We start from the raw sequence: 17,775 nt of genomic DNA, 5'->3' as shown, positions 1-17,775 counted from the left end.
GCGTGGGAGAGTATGATGGGCGTACTGACCCAGCAAAACACTTGTGAAGATTTGAGAATGCAGCTTTGTTACATCATTATTTAGATTGTGTTAGGTGCAGGGTGTTCCTGGACACGTTGGTGAGATCAGCCCTGTTGTGGTTTAATACGCTGCAGCCCGACTCCATACGGTCTTTCGAGGAGTTTTTCAATGCTTTCTTGAATCGATTTGCTAGCAGCAAGAGATATCAGAAAAAATACATAAGCCTGTTCGTGATGAAGCAGCAAAAAACTAGAACCTTGCGAGAATTTATCCAGTGTTTCAACAATGCAGCGCTGGAGATACCAGCGACTACCCCCGACATCATGATAAGTGACTTTACCCAAGGACTGAGAGGAGGTGAATTCTTCAAATCACTAGTCAAGAAAACTCTATTGAGCTATGATGATCTTTTAGCTCGGGCAGAAAAGTATGTGAATCTAGAAGATGCCCAATGACACAAGAGGATTGAGCAGCGACTAGGAGAAAGTAGGGTTGAGGGGGCAGAGAGAGGGGTAGGAAGAGACGTGTGGGTGAGAGAGAAGAGGATAAAGCTAGAGGTAGAAGACGATTCTCATCACATGTTCCTCTGAATAGGAATCAAGACAAGGTGATGGAGATGAGGGAATCAGGAGGGAAGTGGGAGAAATCGCAGAGGGTTGAGAGTGATGCTAGATTGCCTCCGCTTGATAGACAAGAGAAAAGAAGAGCAGAGAGAAAAGTTGGAGAATGCGCAGGGCAATGCTTTAATGAGTCCCTGAAATGCTTACCACCTTAGAAAATATTACTCTTGAGTTTATTGTTAATGTATTTTGTTTTTGAATTTGTCCTCTGTAATCGGTTGAAGTTTAATAAAGCCAAGTTCTTATATTAAGTTCGTGGATGTTGTTGTATTATGAGGGTAATATGAGTTAAATTTTACCTACTTAGGCTGTGCCTAGTAGAGAAGCAGATTTGGGGAGGAGAAAAATTAAATTTTACCTACTTAGTCTACGCCTAATAGAGAAGAAGAGTTAGGAGGAGGTGCAATTTATTATTTTCCTGCTAAGGCATCGCCTAGCAGAGAAGTTAGAGGATGAGGATGTGGAAATTTTTATTTTCCTGCTAAGACATCGCCTAGCAGAGGAGCCAGAGGGTGAGGAGGTGGAAGTTTTATTTTCCTGCTAAGATATCACCGAGCAGAGGAGTCAGGGGGTGAGGAAGTGGAAGTTCTACGTTCCGGCTGAGGCATCGCCTAGTAAGGAGTTAGATGATGAGGAGGTGGAAGTTTTATTTTTCTACGAGGCATTGCCTAGCACAGGAGTCAGGGGGTGAGGATGTGGAAGTTCTACGTTCTTGCTGAGACATCGCCTAACAGAATAGTCAGAGGGTGAGGAGGTGGAAATTTTATTTTCCTGCTGAGGCATCGCTTAGCAGAGGAGTTAGGGGGTGAGGATGTAGAAGTTCTACGTTCCAGCTGAGGCATCGCCTAGCAAAAGAGTTAAAGGGTGGGGGTGGATAATTTTTATTTTTCTGCTAAGACATCACCTTGCAGAGGAGTGAGAGGGTGAGGGGCGAGAATTTTTATTTTCTTACTGAGGTATTGCCTAGCAGAGGAGTCAGAGGGTGAGGATGTTGAAGTTCTACGTTCCTTCTGAGGCATCGCCTAGGAGAGGAGTTAGAGGGTGAGGGTGGAGAATTTTTATTTTCCTGCTAAGACATCGCCTAGCAGAGGAGTTAGATGGTGAGATGGGAGAATTTTTATTTTCCTGCTAAAGCATCGCCTAGCAGAGGAGTTAGAGGGTGAGGGTAGAGAATTAAAATTTTCCTGTTACGGTATCGCCTAGCAGAGGAGTGAGAGGGTGAGGATGGAGAATTTTTATTTTCCTGCTAAGGCATCGCCCAACAGAGGAGTCAGAGGGCTAGGGTGGAAAATTTTTATTTTCCTGCTAAGGCATCGCCTAGCAGAGGAGTCAGAGTGTGAGGGACGAGAAATTTTATTTTCCTGCTAAGACATCACCTAGCAGAGGAGTTAGAGGCTGAGGGCGGGGAATTTTTATTTTCCTGCTAAGGCATCGCCTAGAAAAGGAGTTAGAGGGTGAGGGTGGAGAACTTTTATTTTTCTGCTAAAGCATCGCCTAGAAGAGGAGTCATGAGGTAAAGAGGTGGAAATTTTATTATTTGGGCTGCGCCTAGTAAAGGAGAAGAGTTGAGTAGAAGAAAAAATTGAATTTTACCTATTTAGGCTGAGCCTAGTAGAGGAGCAGAGGTGATGAGATTGAGATTAAATTTTACCTACTTGGGCTGAGCCGAGTAGAGATGCAGAGGTGAGGAGATTGAGATTAAATTTTACCTACTTGAACTGAGCCTAGTAGAGGAGTAGAAATGAGGAGATTGAAATTAAATTTTACATACTTGGACTGAGCCCCGTAGAGGAGCAGAGGGGAGGAGATTGAGATTAAATTTTACCTACTTAGGCTACGCCTAGTAGAGGAGAATAGTTGATAAGACTTAAAATTAAATTTTGCCTACTTGGGCTGGGCCTAGTAGAGGAGTAGATGTAAGGAGATTGAAATTAATTTTTACCTACTTCGGTTGCGTTTAGTAGAGGTGAAGTCTAAGACTAGTAGGGGAGAAATTGAAATTTTCACCTACTGCACGAGGGAATACTGAAAATTGAATTTTCACCTACTGCACAAGGGTATAATGTGTTAGAACAATTTTCATAATTTTTTAGTTTGTCGATAACGAACAATGTTTACCGCTATGAAAATTACGGGCAACTCCCCCAAAAGCTCTTCAGAATCCTCACAATTATTCGCAACGGGCGTGTGGGCGAGCACTAGGGCGTGCTGGGCGAGCGTGGCGTGCTGGGCTAGTGCTTGAGGGGCGAGCGTGATGGCAGGGGGCCACAGGCGCGGGCAGGCGAGTTGATGGAGGGCGAGAGTGTGCAGCGAGAGCTAAGACACAAGGCGAAGGGAAGGGGTAGCGCGCGCTGTGAAGTCTAGGCGCACGACGCTGGAGAGGATGAAGGAGGTGAAGAGGAAGCGAGGGTTTGCGCGAGCGAGGCGCGCGGTGTAGGCGAGGCGGCTCATGCAAGATGGGTGAGGGGAGAAGAGGGCGTGCGGGTGAGAGGCGTGCTAGGGTAAGGCGTGTGGGCAAGAGGCGTGCGGGTGCGGGTGCGGGTGCGGGTGCGGGTGCGGGAGGAGGGCTAGAATAAGGCGTGTGGGCCAGACGGCGCAGGTGAGATGGGCGAGGGGAGAAGAAGGCGTGCGGGCGAGAGGCGTGTTGGGCAAAGGCAAGGTGGCGAGGGCTTGCTGTGCAGGAGAGCATTTGGCGAGCGGACCGGCGAGGGCGAGACGGCGTTGAGGGGTGTGTAGGCAATGGGTGGGGCTGTTGGTGAGGTGATTGGGCAAGGGGAGGTTGGTGAGGGCGAGGGCGAGGGCGAGGGCGAAGCTGCGTTAGGGCTAGCGCATGGGTGAGGCGTAGGAAGGGGAGAGCTAGTGAATGAAGTGCAAAGGAAATACTGTGTTGGGGAAATGAGAATAAACTGGGGAATGGATGACTATTTTTAGGGGAGCCCCGTACAGATCTGCCCCATCAGAGTGGGAAAGTGATTTAATTTGTTTACAAATTTTTGGAGACTAACGAGTAACAGGGGAAGAATACATAAATTACATGTTGTAAACTGAGGATAACGCACTTAATCGAACTTCAAACCTGCGATTCAGTTCGACTCGAGAGGGGGAGACTGGTGATACCCCATGGATGGGTCCACTAGGGTTAGGCCCAAACCAAATTTGGGACCACTGGCCCATCCCCAGCCAAGATGGAAGACTCATCACGTGCTCATGTATTCTCCTATAAATACCATATTTGAGCGTTCAATTCAGGCATTCACTATATATTATTTTTCTGCAGCACCCTTAGCTACTCTCCACTTATATCCCCAGTCTCTGATTTGAGCGTCGGAGGGGATACGCTGGGACATCCTCCCGGCCCTCTTCTAACGGTCTTCTTCGTGATTTCAGGCTCAGGGCAAATTCGAAGCCTGCGTCTGGACTAGTGTCTATTGCTGGAATCAGACCCTAAATTTTCAGTGAGTACCATCCATAATTCATAGCATGCATGTTACGGCATCTAAGCAAGTGATTGTACATGTCTTTGAAGACCTTTTAATATCGAGCTCAATTCATATTATGTTCTAATATGCTAGATGTGCTTTGTTTTATATAATTAGGAAGCAAACTTATCAATCATGGCTCTGAAATCAAAGAAGCCAGAAAAATTAAAATTGGGTTCAACTTCAAGCTCAGGATTTTCACCGAAATCATCGAAAAAAGAACACCGTGTTGATTTTCAATATTTTGATGTTGTTCATATTTGATTTCCAGCCCTTTTTATTACTTATTTTAATATTTTTTCAATACTCTAACTGCATTTTATTTTTCAATCAGAGAAAACAGCCTCAAGTTTTTAGATATAAGGAACTTGAGGAATTGACAGACCAATTTGCTACACTAGTTGGCGAGGGAAAATATGCCAAGGTTTATAAAAGCAAATTCAACTACAAAGATATTGTCGTAAAAGTGTATGATGAAGCTAAAAAAGCTTATTGGGAGGTAGGTACCTGTAAAGCCCATGGGCTGTTCCCGATACAACTGGCGGGAGTCGGTTATCCCATGGCAGCATTACTCACTGACTCCTCCAGCCCAGGCACTGGAGTTTGTGCCTCCCCAGACTCGAACCTAAGATCTCCTGGACATATAGATACTTAGCACAAGTTTGATACCAATTGAGCTATGTTACCAATAATCTCGAAGTTGTTCTTCAAGGTCGGAAACTTTGTATCATGTTTGTGTATTCAAATTATACATAATGTTTTGTGATCCATTTTTCTAACTATCGATGTTCAATGTGGTTAACAGGAATGAAACTTGCATGGCCTGACATGCACAAGATACTCCTGCATCTTGCCATGGCGATTCAAGAAATTTCGCATAAAGGTTTTGTTGTTGGTGACATCAAACTTGACAACATATTGTTGGATAAGGTATAAATCAATTAGGCAGTGTTTGGTAGGGGTGATAAAGTGGGTTTATAAATTTTTAACCCACCTTATCCCTTGTTTGGTACGAGTAATTATTTAACCAAGTCAATCCCTCCTCTGAGGCTATGTTTGGTTTGAATGATAGGATAACAGAATAATTAACACATAAATGATAAAAAGAATGATTGAAGTAGAAAATGATAAAATAATATTATGTTTGGTATGATTATTAAGAATGAAATAAATAATAATATTTTAATGAATTGACGAAATTGCCCCTCCACTTTTGTGACGGTGGTGGTCGGCCAGCGGTGTGATTGCCGGTCGGAGGTGGCGGCGGCGACAGCGGCGACGGCAGGAGGAGGGGGTGCTCAGACACGACGGCGTCGGGGATGGCCGGCGGCGGCGTTGGGGGACGGCCGACGGCGGCGGTGTCGACGGCGACCGACGGTCGGCCGGCAGGAGGAGGGGGTGGTCGGCAGCGGCGGCGTCGGGGGACGGCCGGCGGCAGCCGACGGGGGTCGGAGGGGGTGATCGGTGTCGAGATGTGGGGGTGTTCGGCGGCGTGTGGTGACGTCCGGTTAATATAACCTAATCATTCAGGCAGTGTTTGGTAGGAGTGATAAGGTGGGTTTATGAATTTTTAACCCACCTTATCCCTTGTTTGGTACGAGTGATTATTTAACCAAGTCAATCCCTTCTATGAATGATTAGGTTATATTAACTGGGATAAAATAATCACTTCTCACCCCATATGATTATTTATCCTACTCTTAATCCATCCTATTTTTCCAATTTTACTCTTCTCCTAAATCCAAACTCACTACCACTTCCCTCCACCGACCGCCGACCGACCACTCCCGCCGACCACCGCCGTCCGTCGCCGCCGACCATCACCAGACGCCACCGCACGCAGCCGACCCCCGCCGCCTCTCGACGTCGATCACCCTCTCCAACCCCTGTCGACCGCCGCCGAGCACCGCCGACCGTCCCCCGACGCCGCCCGTTTATTTTCGAAGTGATCTGTACACTCAATTCCTAATTTCAAAAGTGTAACTGCATTTTCCTCGCTGCATCCCGAATTTACAGTTGATCTGCCTACATCTCACTATCACTGAGATGTGATCTTTGTCTTCGTTTCTCTTTGAGCTACTTCTCCCCTTCTTTTTGCTCGATCTCTCGGCCCTTGCTACCAAACTTTTGGTGGGCACTGCACCAAACTCATTTATCTTCATGATCATTTGGAGAAGAATTACACCAAAACTATATGTGTCTGCTGCAGATGTTCCACTCCCTGTACGCATTAAAATTAATTATAAACACGACACGGTGAGGACATTTTAGAGAAATTTTCAGATTGAGTTATTTAGACCATTTGTATTGAAAACTATATTTTTAAACATAAGAATATCATGTTTGTTTTGTGTACATGTAAATTTTCTCGAGCCTAAAGTAATTTTATTATTATATAGTAAAAAAGAGACAAAATATAAGCAACAAACACAATCTCGTAGCTGTTGTGTAACTGATTAATATTTTGTAAATAGAGAACTGAAAGATCATTTATGTGTTGAAATCATGGAGCTAGTTATTATTTGCAAGTATCATTACCATGGATGATCAGTTCACTGGCCGTGTAATATCGATTCACTGTTGGAATATTTTTCCATCTTTTTCTTGTCGATCCAAAATCGCATAGATATACGTTATATTCCTGTAATTGTGTAACTTGGTAATATTAATCAAATTATAAGTTACTAAACATTTTTATGGTTTTTATTACATTAATTGATTTATACCTTATCCAACAATATGTTGTCAGGTTTGATGTCACCAACAACAAAACCTTTATGCAAAGTTTCTTGAATCGCCATGGCAAGATGCAGGAGCATCTTTTGCATGTCAGGCCATGTAAGTTTCATTCCTGTTAATCACATTGAACATCGACCATTAGAAAAATGGATCACAGAACGTTATGTATAATTTGAATACACAAACATGATACAAAGTTTCCCACCTTGAAGAACAACTTCGAGATTATTGGGAACGTAGTTCATGACTAAACTAAAGTTTTCTCCATTGTCATATTGTATCCCAATTATTGATACGATGTGGGGGCTGTCCAAGCTGATGAGGGCCTCTTTTTCATTCTTGCAATTTGAATAATTAAAAATCACAATTTTAATTATATAATTGATGTTAGTGCTTAATAAAAAATAATGGATGGGTACCTCCCAATAAGCTTTTTCAGCTTCATCATACACTTTTACGGCAATATCTTTGTAGTTGAATTTGCCTTTATAAACCTTGGCATATTTTCCCTCACCAACTAGTGTAGCAAATTGGTCTATCAGTTCCTCAAGTTCCTTATATCTAAAAACTTGAGGCTGTTTTCTCTGATTGAAAAAAAAATGCTGTTAGAGTATTGAAAAATGATTAAAATAAGTAATAAAAAGGGCTGAAATCAAATATGAATAACATCAAAATATTGAAAATCAACCCGGTGTTCCTTTTTCGATGATTTCGGTGAAACTCCTGAGCATGAAGTTGGACCCAATTTTAATTTTTCTGGCTTCTTTGATTTCGGGGCCATGATTGATAAGTTTGCTTCCTAATTATATAAAACAAAGCACATCTAGCATATTAGAACATAATATGAATTGAGCTCGATATTAAAAGGTCTTCAAAGACATGTACAATCACTTGCTTAGACGCCGTAACATGCATGCTATGAATTATGGATATTAGAGTGATAATTTCAAAGCTGAAGCGAAATTCAAATGCAATGTCCTGGAACTTTCTTCAAGCATAGGCATGACGATATTACAATGGAAAGTTTTTTAATATTCTAGTTTCACTTTGGGTAGAATAATTATGAATGGAAGTTTTAGTTGTGTATGCCAGAAATCATCGAAAAATAGAGTTTTATTACATTGCTACGTATTAGAAAAAGTCATTGCTTTTATGGTAGGGTTGGATTGTATTTGTTGCTGATTAAAATGAGTAGATTACCATTCCAATGCATGATATTCTTGTGATCGATTGGATTCTTTTTTTTCTTTTTTTTTTTTTTTAAATTTTACTTCTGTCCTTGCCTGCTTATAACTTACTTCATATTTTGGCAGCGTACGTTTCTTTACTTCATAGTCTTTTTGGGGGGTGTGAATTTTCGTTTCCTGTCAACAAGCATGTTGCACATGTTTTTCTCAACAATATTTGAGGTCAATTCGTGTAGGTTTCATATGTATGAGTGTCGTACTTGCAGCGACATGAACTATGTTCAAGAATATGCAACTGTTGATTTAAGACATATTCATTGATTAATGAAATGAACTCAAAGATTTACTGGAATATACTCTAGTTTTCAAATTGATTTAGTATAGCCTGGGTGCAAATAAATCAAATTGAGTAGAAGACATATTCATTGATTAAATGAAATGAACTCAAAGATTTACTCGAATATACTCTAGTTTTCAAATTGATTTAGTATAGCCTAGGGTACAAATAATCGAATTGAGTCGAATAATATTCAATATAATTTATATTTGAGCTCAAACTCGGACTTTTTGTCTTTGCCCCTGAATTTCTTGGTTTACATTTAGGGCATATAGGCATTCACATGCGTGTAACAAATCTTTGATTAGTGAATAAAAAATACTATATGCGTCCTTAAAGAAATTGTTTGACATATTGAGAAGTTGATGGCCTCAATTCACAACTAAGTGATATATCATTTTATGTATCACCCTTGATGGCAGTTAAATGCTATCGCCCCTCGGAAAAACAGCTGTTTTCTTTCCCCTTTCACCCCTCCTCAAATCAAGAGGATTTTTATCTTAACTTGTCTCCAGTACGGGGAGGTTCTGTTAGTGAGCAATAGCTAGGTGAAAGCGGTCTACTCGTGTACTAGCACTAGCGCGTACTTTGCTCTGTGTTAGGTCAGGAAAGATAATTGCATTATGGACCACAAGACTAGGATTTTCATCTAAAGAATAACTAGTGAGACAATTGGCATTTTGTTCATGTAGGTTATTTTTCTTTTAATATTGTCAGTACACGTGAAGGAGAACTGCATTTTTAAACAAACAGAAATTAACAAAAGGAGGTAGTCTGCTGCTTTGATGCTAAGGTGGTTCTTGTTTACCTGATATGTGCAAAACTCCTGAAACTCCTCCCCGATGCCTTCAAATTGAAAGACTGAAGAAACAATGTATTGTGTTCTCTGCGAAAGTGCAAAAGTAATTAGAAATCAATCAATTCAACAAAAAATTGTTATTTAAAAAAAATCTACACCCCTGTAACTCCTCCCCGATGCCTTCAAATTGAAAGACTGAAGAAACAATGTACTGTGTTCTCTGCGAAAGTGCAAAAGTAATTAAAAAAATCTATACCCCTGTAACTCCTCCCCGATGCCTTCAAATTGAAAGACTGAAGAAACAATGTATTGTGTTCTCTGCGAAAGTGCAAAAGTAATTAGAAATCAATCAATTCAACAAAAATTTGTTATTTAAAAAAAATCTACACCCCTGTAATTGTACTGTGTTCTCTTCTTGAAACAAAATTTGTGAGTTCTTCAAATGTGTATTTTTCGCTTTTTTCCTGTGTTGATGGAGAAGAATAAAGTTGGTTATTGGACTCTATCGGTGCAGTTAGCAGACTTGCGTTTCTGTTTTACGTTCCGTTTCGCTATAGTTTGCAGGTTTTAATTGTTTCGCTGGGAGTCTCGGAAGAAACAATTTTTTTATTCCTAACTGTCAAAAATTTATTTCACTAAATTTAATTTAAGTTGTCTATTATCGAAAAAAAGAATTTCTCCAATAATTGATAAAAATGTATTCAAATATCATTTAATTAAGAATTTAATATAACTGCATTAGAGTTTGTTTATAACCTATACTATGTATACTATATTATTAAGTGTGAGACCATTATAGTAACTGACTTAGAGGACATCAAAATATTTAATTTCATAATTATCCTTCTTATCCTACTAAAAATCTCATCAAGTCACTTCATGTTTTACATAAAAATAAACAAAACTTTCTTTTTAAATCGAACAACTCTTCTAAATTGAAAACAATTTCGTGTTAATTGTTTAGTATTATTTGATTAAATTAAAAATAATAATAACGCATGCAACGCGTGTGCATCTTTTTCTAGTTTTAAAAAACATGAGTGAAATTTATGAGTCTTAATAAAATATCCCAATAAGTAATTAATTAAAGATTGAGTAACTTCGGATACAGAAGTTGTGAACTAAAAAACACTTAAACAAGTTCAGTCTTTAAAAATGTCTTTATTATATATAAAAAAAATAGAAACGGTTTTTCATTTTAATGAATGTTAGAAAATTCTTTTGTTTTTCTTTTTAAATAGGAGTAAAAGCCCAATTTTTAAACTTGAATAAATGGTTTTTTAAAATAATTTTTGTAATCAAACAATAAACTTTTTAAAACTCTGAGTCTTATTTAACGACTAGTGAGGTAATGGAAATTTGGCCATAAGTTATATCCCGTAAACTTTAATATTATTGGTCTATAAATATATCGGCCTCTCCCTCTAACTCCGAGATGAAAATAATAAATGCGATTCCATAAAACTAATAAATAATGAATTTTAAAAAATAAAATAATGACTATGTTTTATATATATTATTACTAAAAAATCTTGTTGTGAATTTTTCACCGAAAGAAAAATCCTAAAATAATATGAGATCGTTTTTTTAGAGGTGTCAATACGAGTGAGTTTGGGTCGGGTTGAAACAAGGACACTAAAAAATATTTCTCAATTCGAATTCGAGCCCTAAAACTTTAAACCCAAACCCGAATCTTAACCAATCCGATCTAATTTTTTACTATGCAACATTATTATTTTATTTTTTAATAAAATAATTAAATAAAAATTCAAAATACATGATAATATTTTAATTTAAACACATAATAACAAAAGATCGTCTATAATATTTATGTTCAATGGATTTAAATATTTAAATTTAAGAGGCTAATTATATAAACTATTAGTTACTCCACATAAGTAACAATTGTTAAAAAAATTCAAATATCTCACAACATAAATATTACACTATTAAAATTTATAATATCAATATCCAATAAAAAAAGTCTTCAAGCATCAAAAAATAACTTTAAACTTTAAAGATCCAATATTTTCATCGTTTACCCCTTTTTGTACGAGACAAATGTTCGAATAGATCGAAGGCTGAAGAGAAATGAAGGTGAAACAGAAAAATAAAAGGCAAATACTCAGTTTAAAAATAGGATTGAATCTAACTTAAAATAATAATAAAAAAACTATATAAATGGGTCGGATGGGTTCGAGTTGATGGACAACTTGATTCTTAATTTAGGTAATCTGAACCCATATTTTCGCTTCATATTTCGAGTCCAATTCGATTTGATCCAAACCCCTAAATAGGGATGAGAAAAAATACCGAATTTTCGGTATATCGAGATTACTGTACCGAAAAATGCCGAATTTATCGAATTTTTGGTATACCGAAGATTTCGGTACGGTACGATAACAATACCGAATTTTTCGGTACGGTAACGGTATGCAATTTGAAAATTTCGGTATATACCGGAATACCGAAATACCGAAACATATACAAAAAATTTAAAATATATAATATTTTTAAAACAATAAATTTATAAAAATTTTAAAATGTAAGTTTTTTTTCGGTATTAAACGATATATACCGATATCGTACCGAAATCTCGGTATACCGTACAATTCGGTATAATCGAACGATATGATACGATACGGTATACCACCCCTACACTTAAAGTCTCAACCCAAAAAAAAGGCTGGGGCGATCACGTTAATTTTTGCCACCCCTAGTTTTTTTTAGCATAAAATTGTTATGCAATGAATTTTTTAAATAAAATCTTAAATTTTTAATATGAAAATCGGAAGATTGGATTTTTTTGGTGGATATATACAATGAATTTTTTAAATAAAATTTTAAATTTTTAATATGAAAATCGGAAGATTGGATTTTTTTGGTGGATATATATATCATCGTGCCTTATAAATAGGAAACGCATGGTTCTTCTACCCGGAACCCTGGTTTGAACGCGAAGGGAGGTGAGCAGTTTCCGAGAGAAATTCTTAAATTGAAGCAGGTAAAATCTTAAACCCATAGCCTCTTGATTCGCTCTTCATTATCTTTGGATTGGCTGTAAAAGTAATGTTATTAGTATTGCTAGATTTTTTGTTTAAATTAACGAATTCCCCTCGCGATATGCATTGGGATAAGCAGTAAAACCACAAAGATGCAATCTTCGAGGACTTTATATGGAACTTGATTAGTTTTGTTTAATATCTTCAAAGTTTTTTGTAGCCTTCAATATGAATTTGAATGAGTGAAAAGGGGTATCTTGTGGGGCTATTGTCTGCACGGATAATATTGCATGGATAATTGCTTCAAATTAAGTATATCAAACTATGTTCTGTTGCTTTTGTGCAATTATTTATTTTTGTAATGTTTCGATTTCTGTATGAATTGTCTCAAAGTTTTGTGTAATTGTGCTTTAGCAAACGAGAAATTGCCTAAAGAATGGATCCGCTCGTCACGCAGACATATGACAACTTGAGTCGATATACTAATTCCTTTAGTGAGAGCAAATGCATCGGTCATTTCCAGTTCGGCAAGCTTTACCGCACGAAATTTAGGCATCCTGACCGGGAACGGCATTTCGTGGTGAAAATATGGGAAAATGGATATAATTTGTTAAGATTAGCGGTATGTGTTTTGTGCAAAGACTGGATTTGAGATATTTATGTTGTGATGACATTTGTAGTTGTACTTTTGTAGGACGAAATAATTTTATTGCGCCATGAACTGATTCTTGGTCATCCAAGCATGGTGCCAATGTATGGGTTCTGTGCCGATGGTGAACATCTTTGTGCAATGTATGTGTTCCAGGCTTCTGACTCCGTATATAACCTCATTCCAAAAGGTATAAAACTTTTTGTTTCATTTTTATGAACAATTGGCTATCGACCATCTAAAGCTCCTTCTCGTGCTATCTTTTAGTTTTAACTGAACGAAATATCAACAAACTTGTTCTTCAAGTACATTCCCATATTTGTTGTTCTGTTATTATCAAATTCCTGTCTCTTGCATGAGCTGTGGTTGTTGTTCAGTTTGCTGACATTATACTAGTCAAGCTCTGCATGTTGTAAACTCGAATATATCATCTCCATAGTTAACCTTACCCTTTTTAATCTATAGATTCTTTTACGTGGCTGCAAAGAATCAAGGTTTCCCTTGGGATTGCTAGCCTCCTCAAATTTTTGCATACTGGATATCCACAGTACCCACCTTTCGTAGTTCGCAATCTTGATGCTGCTCATATATTGCTTGATGAGGTGCATTGTGGATGCCCTACACTCATCAAAATATTTATGCTAGTATGAAATATACAAGTAATAATTATTTCACTTGTCATGCAGAATGGTTATCCAAGGTTATGCGATTTTAGCATGATAACTGGTGGAATTCTTCCTGATAGAACACTTGATAAAAACGATAATGTCCATGGATGTTATGGTCACATGGACCCTTACTCTGGGAAGAAAGGTATTTCATTTTCATATAGTATCCTCATGAATAAGCCTTAAGAATTTATTCTAATTTGCAGCTCTGCCCCTCACATTTTATTCATTACCTCTAAACAGAATTGAGTTTGAAATTGTTGATTGATTTATGGTTTTGTTTAAATGTTTTTTAGCTTGAAATGTCTTGATATTTTTTCTTTGAGGAACAAAACAGAACGGAACATATAGTTTGGCTTGTTTAGATGATTATGTTGCTACAATGATTTGTTTTGAATCTATTTAGCTAATTTTCTACATGTAATAATATATTTCCTTGCTAATGGATGTCGTGGTGGCCTGGAGGGATAATAGTAATCTGTTTACATTGCTGATACATAGAGATTGGTGAACTAGGAATTGGGAGAATGATGTATTTGTGTCGTAAAGAATAATGAAAAGGTCCAGAAGGTGTGTCATGTGTGTAGAACACATGTAAAAGCTATTGATACACGATATGCACGGCTGAATGAAAGGATATAGAGATAAGGTTGCTTCGAACAAAACAAAGTTGTCACTGTTTGTAAGGAAGAGTTAGAGTTATTTCCGTTTCCTTTTGTGTGTGTGTGTGTGTGTGTGTGGGTGGGTGGGTTGGGGGGGGGGGGGGGGGGGGGGGCAGACGCTAAGAAATATTTAACTGATAGTTACAGCTTTTTGGTACGATGATTTATGTATAACTATGAACAGATGTCTCGATATGGTGTTTATCGGCGGCAGAGTGCATATAAAATAGAACATTAATGTCATTAAATTAACTTAAATAGTTTGAACTAGCAAAAAAAACTGTGAATTCTGAAGAAATATGAATTTCGATATTCAATATATTGTTATTTGTTTCATTTATTTCTGTCCATTGTGATTGTTCTGAGCAAGCTGTGAGGAGTTATTTTTGTAGCTAGAGTCCTCTTGAGTCTACAGCATTGTAATGGATTCAATGGCAGACTTTTAAGCTGGTTAAAGTGCAAACACCATAACTGAAATTGGGTGTATAGAAGTCGTTTACTCTTGAAATGCAAACTAATGAGCATTCTATACTCAATGTTGTAATTGGCGGGAGGCGGTGGCAGGACGGTTAGTGACCGTCTACCGTCTAGGAAGTGACTAAACGGTAGAATTTTTTTAGCAATTTTTTATAGGTAATAAATAAGCATATATAATCATGCAATGTGATTACATTTAATCATAACTTTTTATCTAATATATGTAATTAAATAATGTTTATGCATAAAAAACTTCATAAAATATAATACAATTTGGACAAAGTGCAGATAAATATATAAATGCAAACTAACAAGATGATTAAGGCGGTGGCTGGAGGCGGTTTGACAAAGGCGGATAGCCTTGGACCAGCTATAGAGACCGCCTTAGACAAAGGCGGGGCGGTCGAGGGCCGCCTACGCCTAGGCGACCGCCGTTTAGAACACTATCTTTACTGTAGAAGTATGAAATATTCAGCTTCCAGATTGGCCCACATGGCTGCACTCTCCACTTTGTTCTGCAATTTAATTTTACATCATCTTGGATTTACTGAAGCAAGTGCGGATTTTATAACCAAGATTATTTAGAATGTTTTGTATTGGATTTGCTTTTAGGGAATTGTTCAGATAAACAAGATGTCTTTGCATATGGGGTTATACTGCTAGGTTTAATAACCAAGAAAGTTTACACACACGAAAATCGGCAAGTCCGATTACCTTTTGATCATGAATGGGCACAGAGAGAATATAAGGCTAGTGAATCAGATAGTGACAAGAAAACCGTCCAACGTTCACTTGTCCATGAAAGTTTTACAAGCGATCCTGATTTTAATTCAGCGGATGGGGCCGAGATAACTGCAATGGCAATGGAATGTATAAATATATGTGACTCTGAACGCCCCACCATGAAGCAAGTGTTGAGGTCTCTGCTCACACTTCCAGTTGTTAAGCAGCATGCTCCTTTTCTAGGAGTGAACAAACTGCTCCAGCCCCATAAAATTGGTCACTGAAAGTTGGTCTATTTGTTATATATCTTTTACAAACAAGAATCTTGGTAGTTCTGCTTTTGGAAGCCGATTATGACTTTAGGATACTGTTGATGTAGTTCGAACTCTCTTCAGTCTCATTGTTCGTTTTCAGGGTTATGTTTGCATTTCCTTTTATCATTTTATTGAGCTAAGCTATGATTTTCTTCTATAGAATATTTAGAAAAAATTCATTTCCTCTGCATCTATTTAAAAAAATGACCGTCTTTGACTAAAAACACCTGATATAATGTTATTTTTTGCATAATGCTGTTCTAACGAATGGAATTTGTATAAGACGATGGACCCATTCTTCGGAGCCATTGTTATAAATTTAAATGCCCTTGTTTTATTAAACATCCATTCTAGTTTATGGCAAAAACTTGTGTGAGACGGTCTTACTAGTCGTATTTGTGACACAGATATCTTATTTGGGTCATCAATGAAAAAATATTATTTTTTATGTTAAAAGTATTATTTTTTATTGCAGACGGAATTTTCAACCCTAGAAAGTTTTATTTTGTTGGAAGTTCAAAAAAATAAGAAAGGAAAATGATTAATAAATTATAAATTGACGAGCAAAACTAGAGTATTGGAGATATTAGACCCACCTAATTTAATTTTTGCAAATTTTTTTAAAAAAATATTGAACAGCAAATGATATATATATATATACATATATTAGAAAGAAAAAAAAGTATACTCTTTATCTGGAATATTTAAAAAGAAATCTCAAATGCATTTTTGTCAATTTATAAGATAAAAAAAACAACGAAATTTTTTATAGAGTAAGTGACAAAGCTATTATGTAATCTATTTTTTCTAAATTAATCTGAAGAAGTATCCTTTATTGGAGACGCCGTTGTTCTCCCGACTAAAATAAGTGGGCTTTTAAAAAAGGATTTCATATGTTTTAAATCGATTGATTATGATATGTTTTTGTTCTATTCAATTTGTGTTCGTTCTATTCTATTTTTGCTTCGCTATGATTCATTGTTTCATGTTCAAATGCACTGTTATGATTCAAATTTGATATGATATCAGGATTCTAAAATATTAAAAGGTGTGGCCCTTACGCACTGGGTTATAGTAACCGTGATATACCTTGATTTGATATGTTATGATAATCGTTATATGACATCATCCATTAGCAAAGTAATATAGAGAGGATTGATCACTAAAACATAGATGATAAGATAAAATATTTATGCATTAGTCTATGTTATGTTCATCATAAGTTCTGGTTTTTGCCATGTTATGTTCTTTTCAAAATATTCATTAATTTTTTTATTTGTTATTTGTTGTAGATCGATCTCCACTTCCTGAAATAGACTGATTATGAAGACTTGTTACATAATGACGAGCAGAAGATGTTTGGGGCTGGTTATGAAGACTTATTTACGTTATTTCGTGCACTTAAGATTTTGTTGAAGTTAGATCATATCAAAGTTGCATGCTTCTGAGTTCCGCATTTGAATTCCTTTATTATTGTAAAGATAGTTATCGTCCATGAAATAGGTTGGTTAAGATCATTTGATGTATTACAAGACTTATTGTTTTCAATGTTAAATTATTAAAAAATGTCGGTGTCGAACATCCCGGTCACGGGGCATGACAATAATAATTTTTACTCATCTTTTAGCTTACAAAAGAGTTTATATGCAGATTTCATTTTTTAAAATTTGAGAGAGAGACTGCTAAAAACATTACAACCGCCAAATTTGTATGAAAGTATTCCGAAATTGACAGTCACTTTGAATGAGTTCAGTGGGTTAAAAAAAACTACATATCATAATAATGAGTTATTTATAATCATCACATCAGTGATATTGAATCGTCGATCAAGATTATGAAATGAATCAAAAGTTGGTTCTAAAACATATAGAGACTTTTGATGGACTTGAAGTGTACAAGTCCTATTTCAACTTATTTAGTTGGAGACCAACATGAGATTGGTGACAAATTTATAAATAGGCTATGTGAGCCTATCATTGGACATAACATTCAGCAAAAGATTTTCGAAATCTCCCTCTCACAAACCCTAGTGTTGGCTGAAATTGTGGGGACTCGGACGCTAACTCATTTTCTTCAATCATCATTGGGATTAAATGGA

The 17,775-nt window shown here is 37.1% G+C and overlaps 1 protein-coding gene across 3 annotated transcripts; it reads left to right on the top strand.

Annotated features, from left to right (window-relative positions):
- Nucleotides 1-12,057: 12,057 nt before the first annotated feature.
- Nucleotides 12,058-15,800, top strand: LOC140987440 (probable serine/threonine-protein kinase PBL11). Of its 3 annotated transcripts, none has more exons than XM_073455941.1 (6): nucleotides 12,058-12,186; nucleotides 12,599-12,806; nucleotides 12,879-13,023; nucleotides 13,299-13,435; nucleotides 13,520-13,646; nucleotides 15,253-15,800. In XM_073455941.1, exons 2-6 carry the CDS (start codon nucleotides 12,621-12,623, stop codon nucleotides 15,645-15,647), a joined length of 990 nt encoding a protein of 329 aa, XP_073312042.1. In that variant the 5' UTR covers nucleotides 12,058-12,186; nucleotides 12,599-12,620; the 3' UTR covers nucleotides 15,648-15,800. The 3 variants fall into 3 exon arrangements, with proteins under 3 accessions (XP_073312042.1, XP_073312043.1, XP_073312044.1); XM_073455942.1 differs by having other exon boundaries at nucleotides 12,087-12,148; XM_073455943.1 differs by lacking the exon at nucleotides 12,599-12,806 and having other exon boundaries at nucleotides 12,094-12,186.
- The last annotated feature ends 1,975 nt before the right edge of the window (nucleotides 15,801-17,775 follow it).

The sequence above is a fragment of the Primulina huaijiensis genome, chromosome 11 (assembly GCF_012295235.1).
Source record: "Primulina huaijiensis isolate GDHJ02 chromosome 11, ASM1229523v2, whole genome shotgun sequence".
Taxonomy (NCBI): Eukaryota; Viridiplantae; Streptophyta; class Magnoliopsida; order Lamiales; family Gesneriaceae; genus Primulina; species Primulina huaijiensis.
Note: the sequence above shows the minus strand (reverse complement) of the source record. Positions and strands in the feature narration are given on the sequence as shown.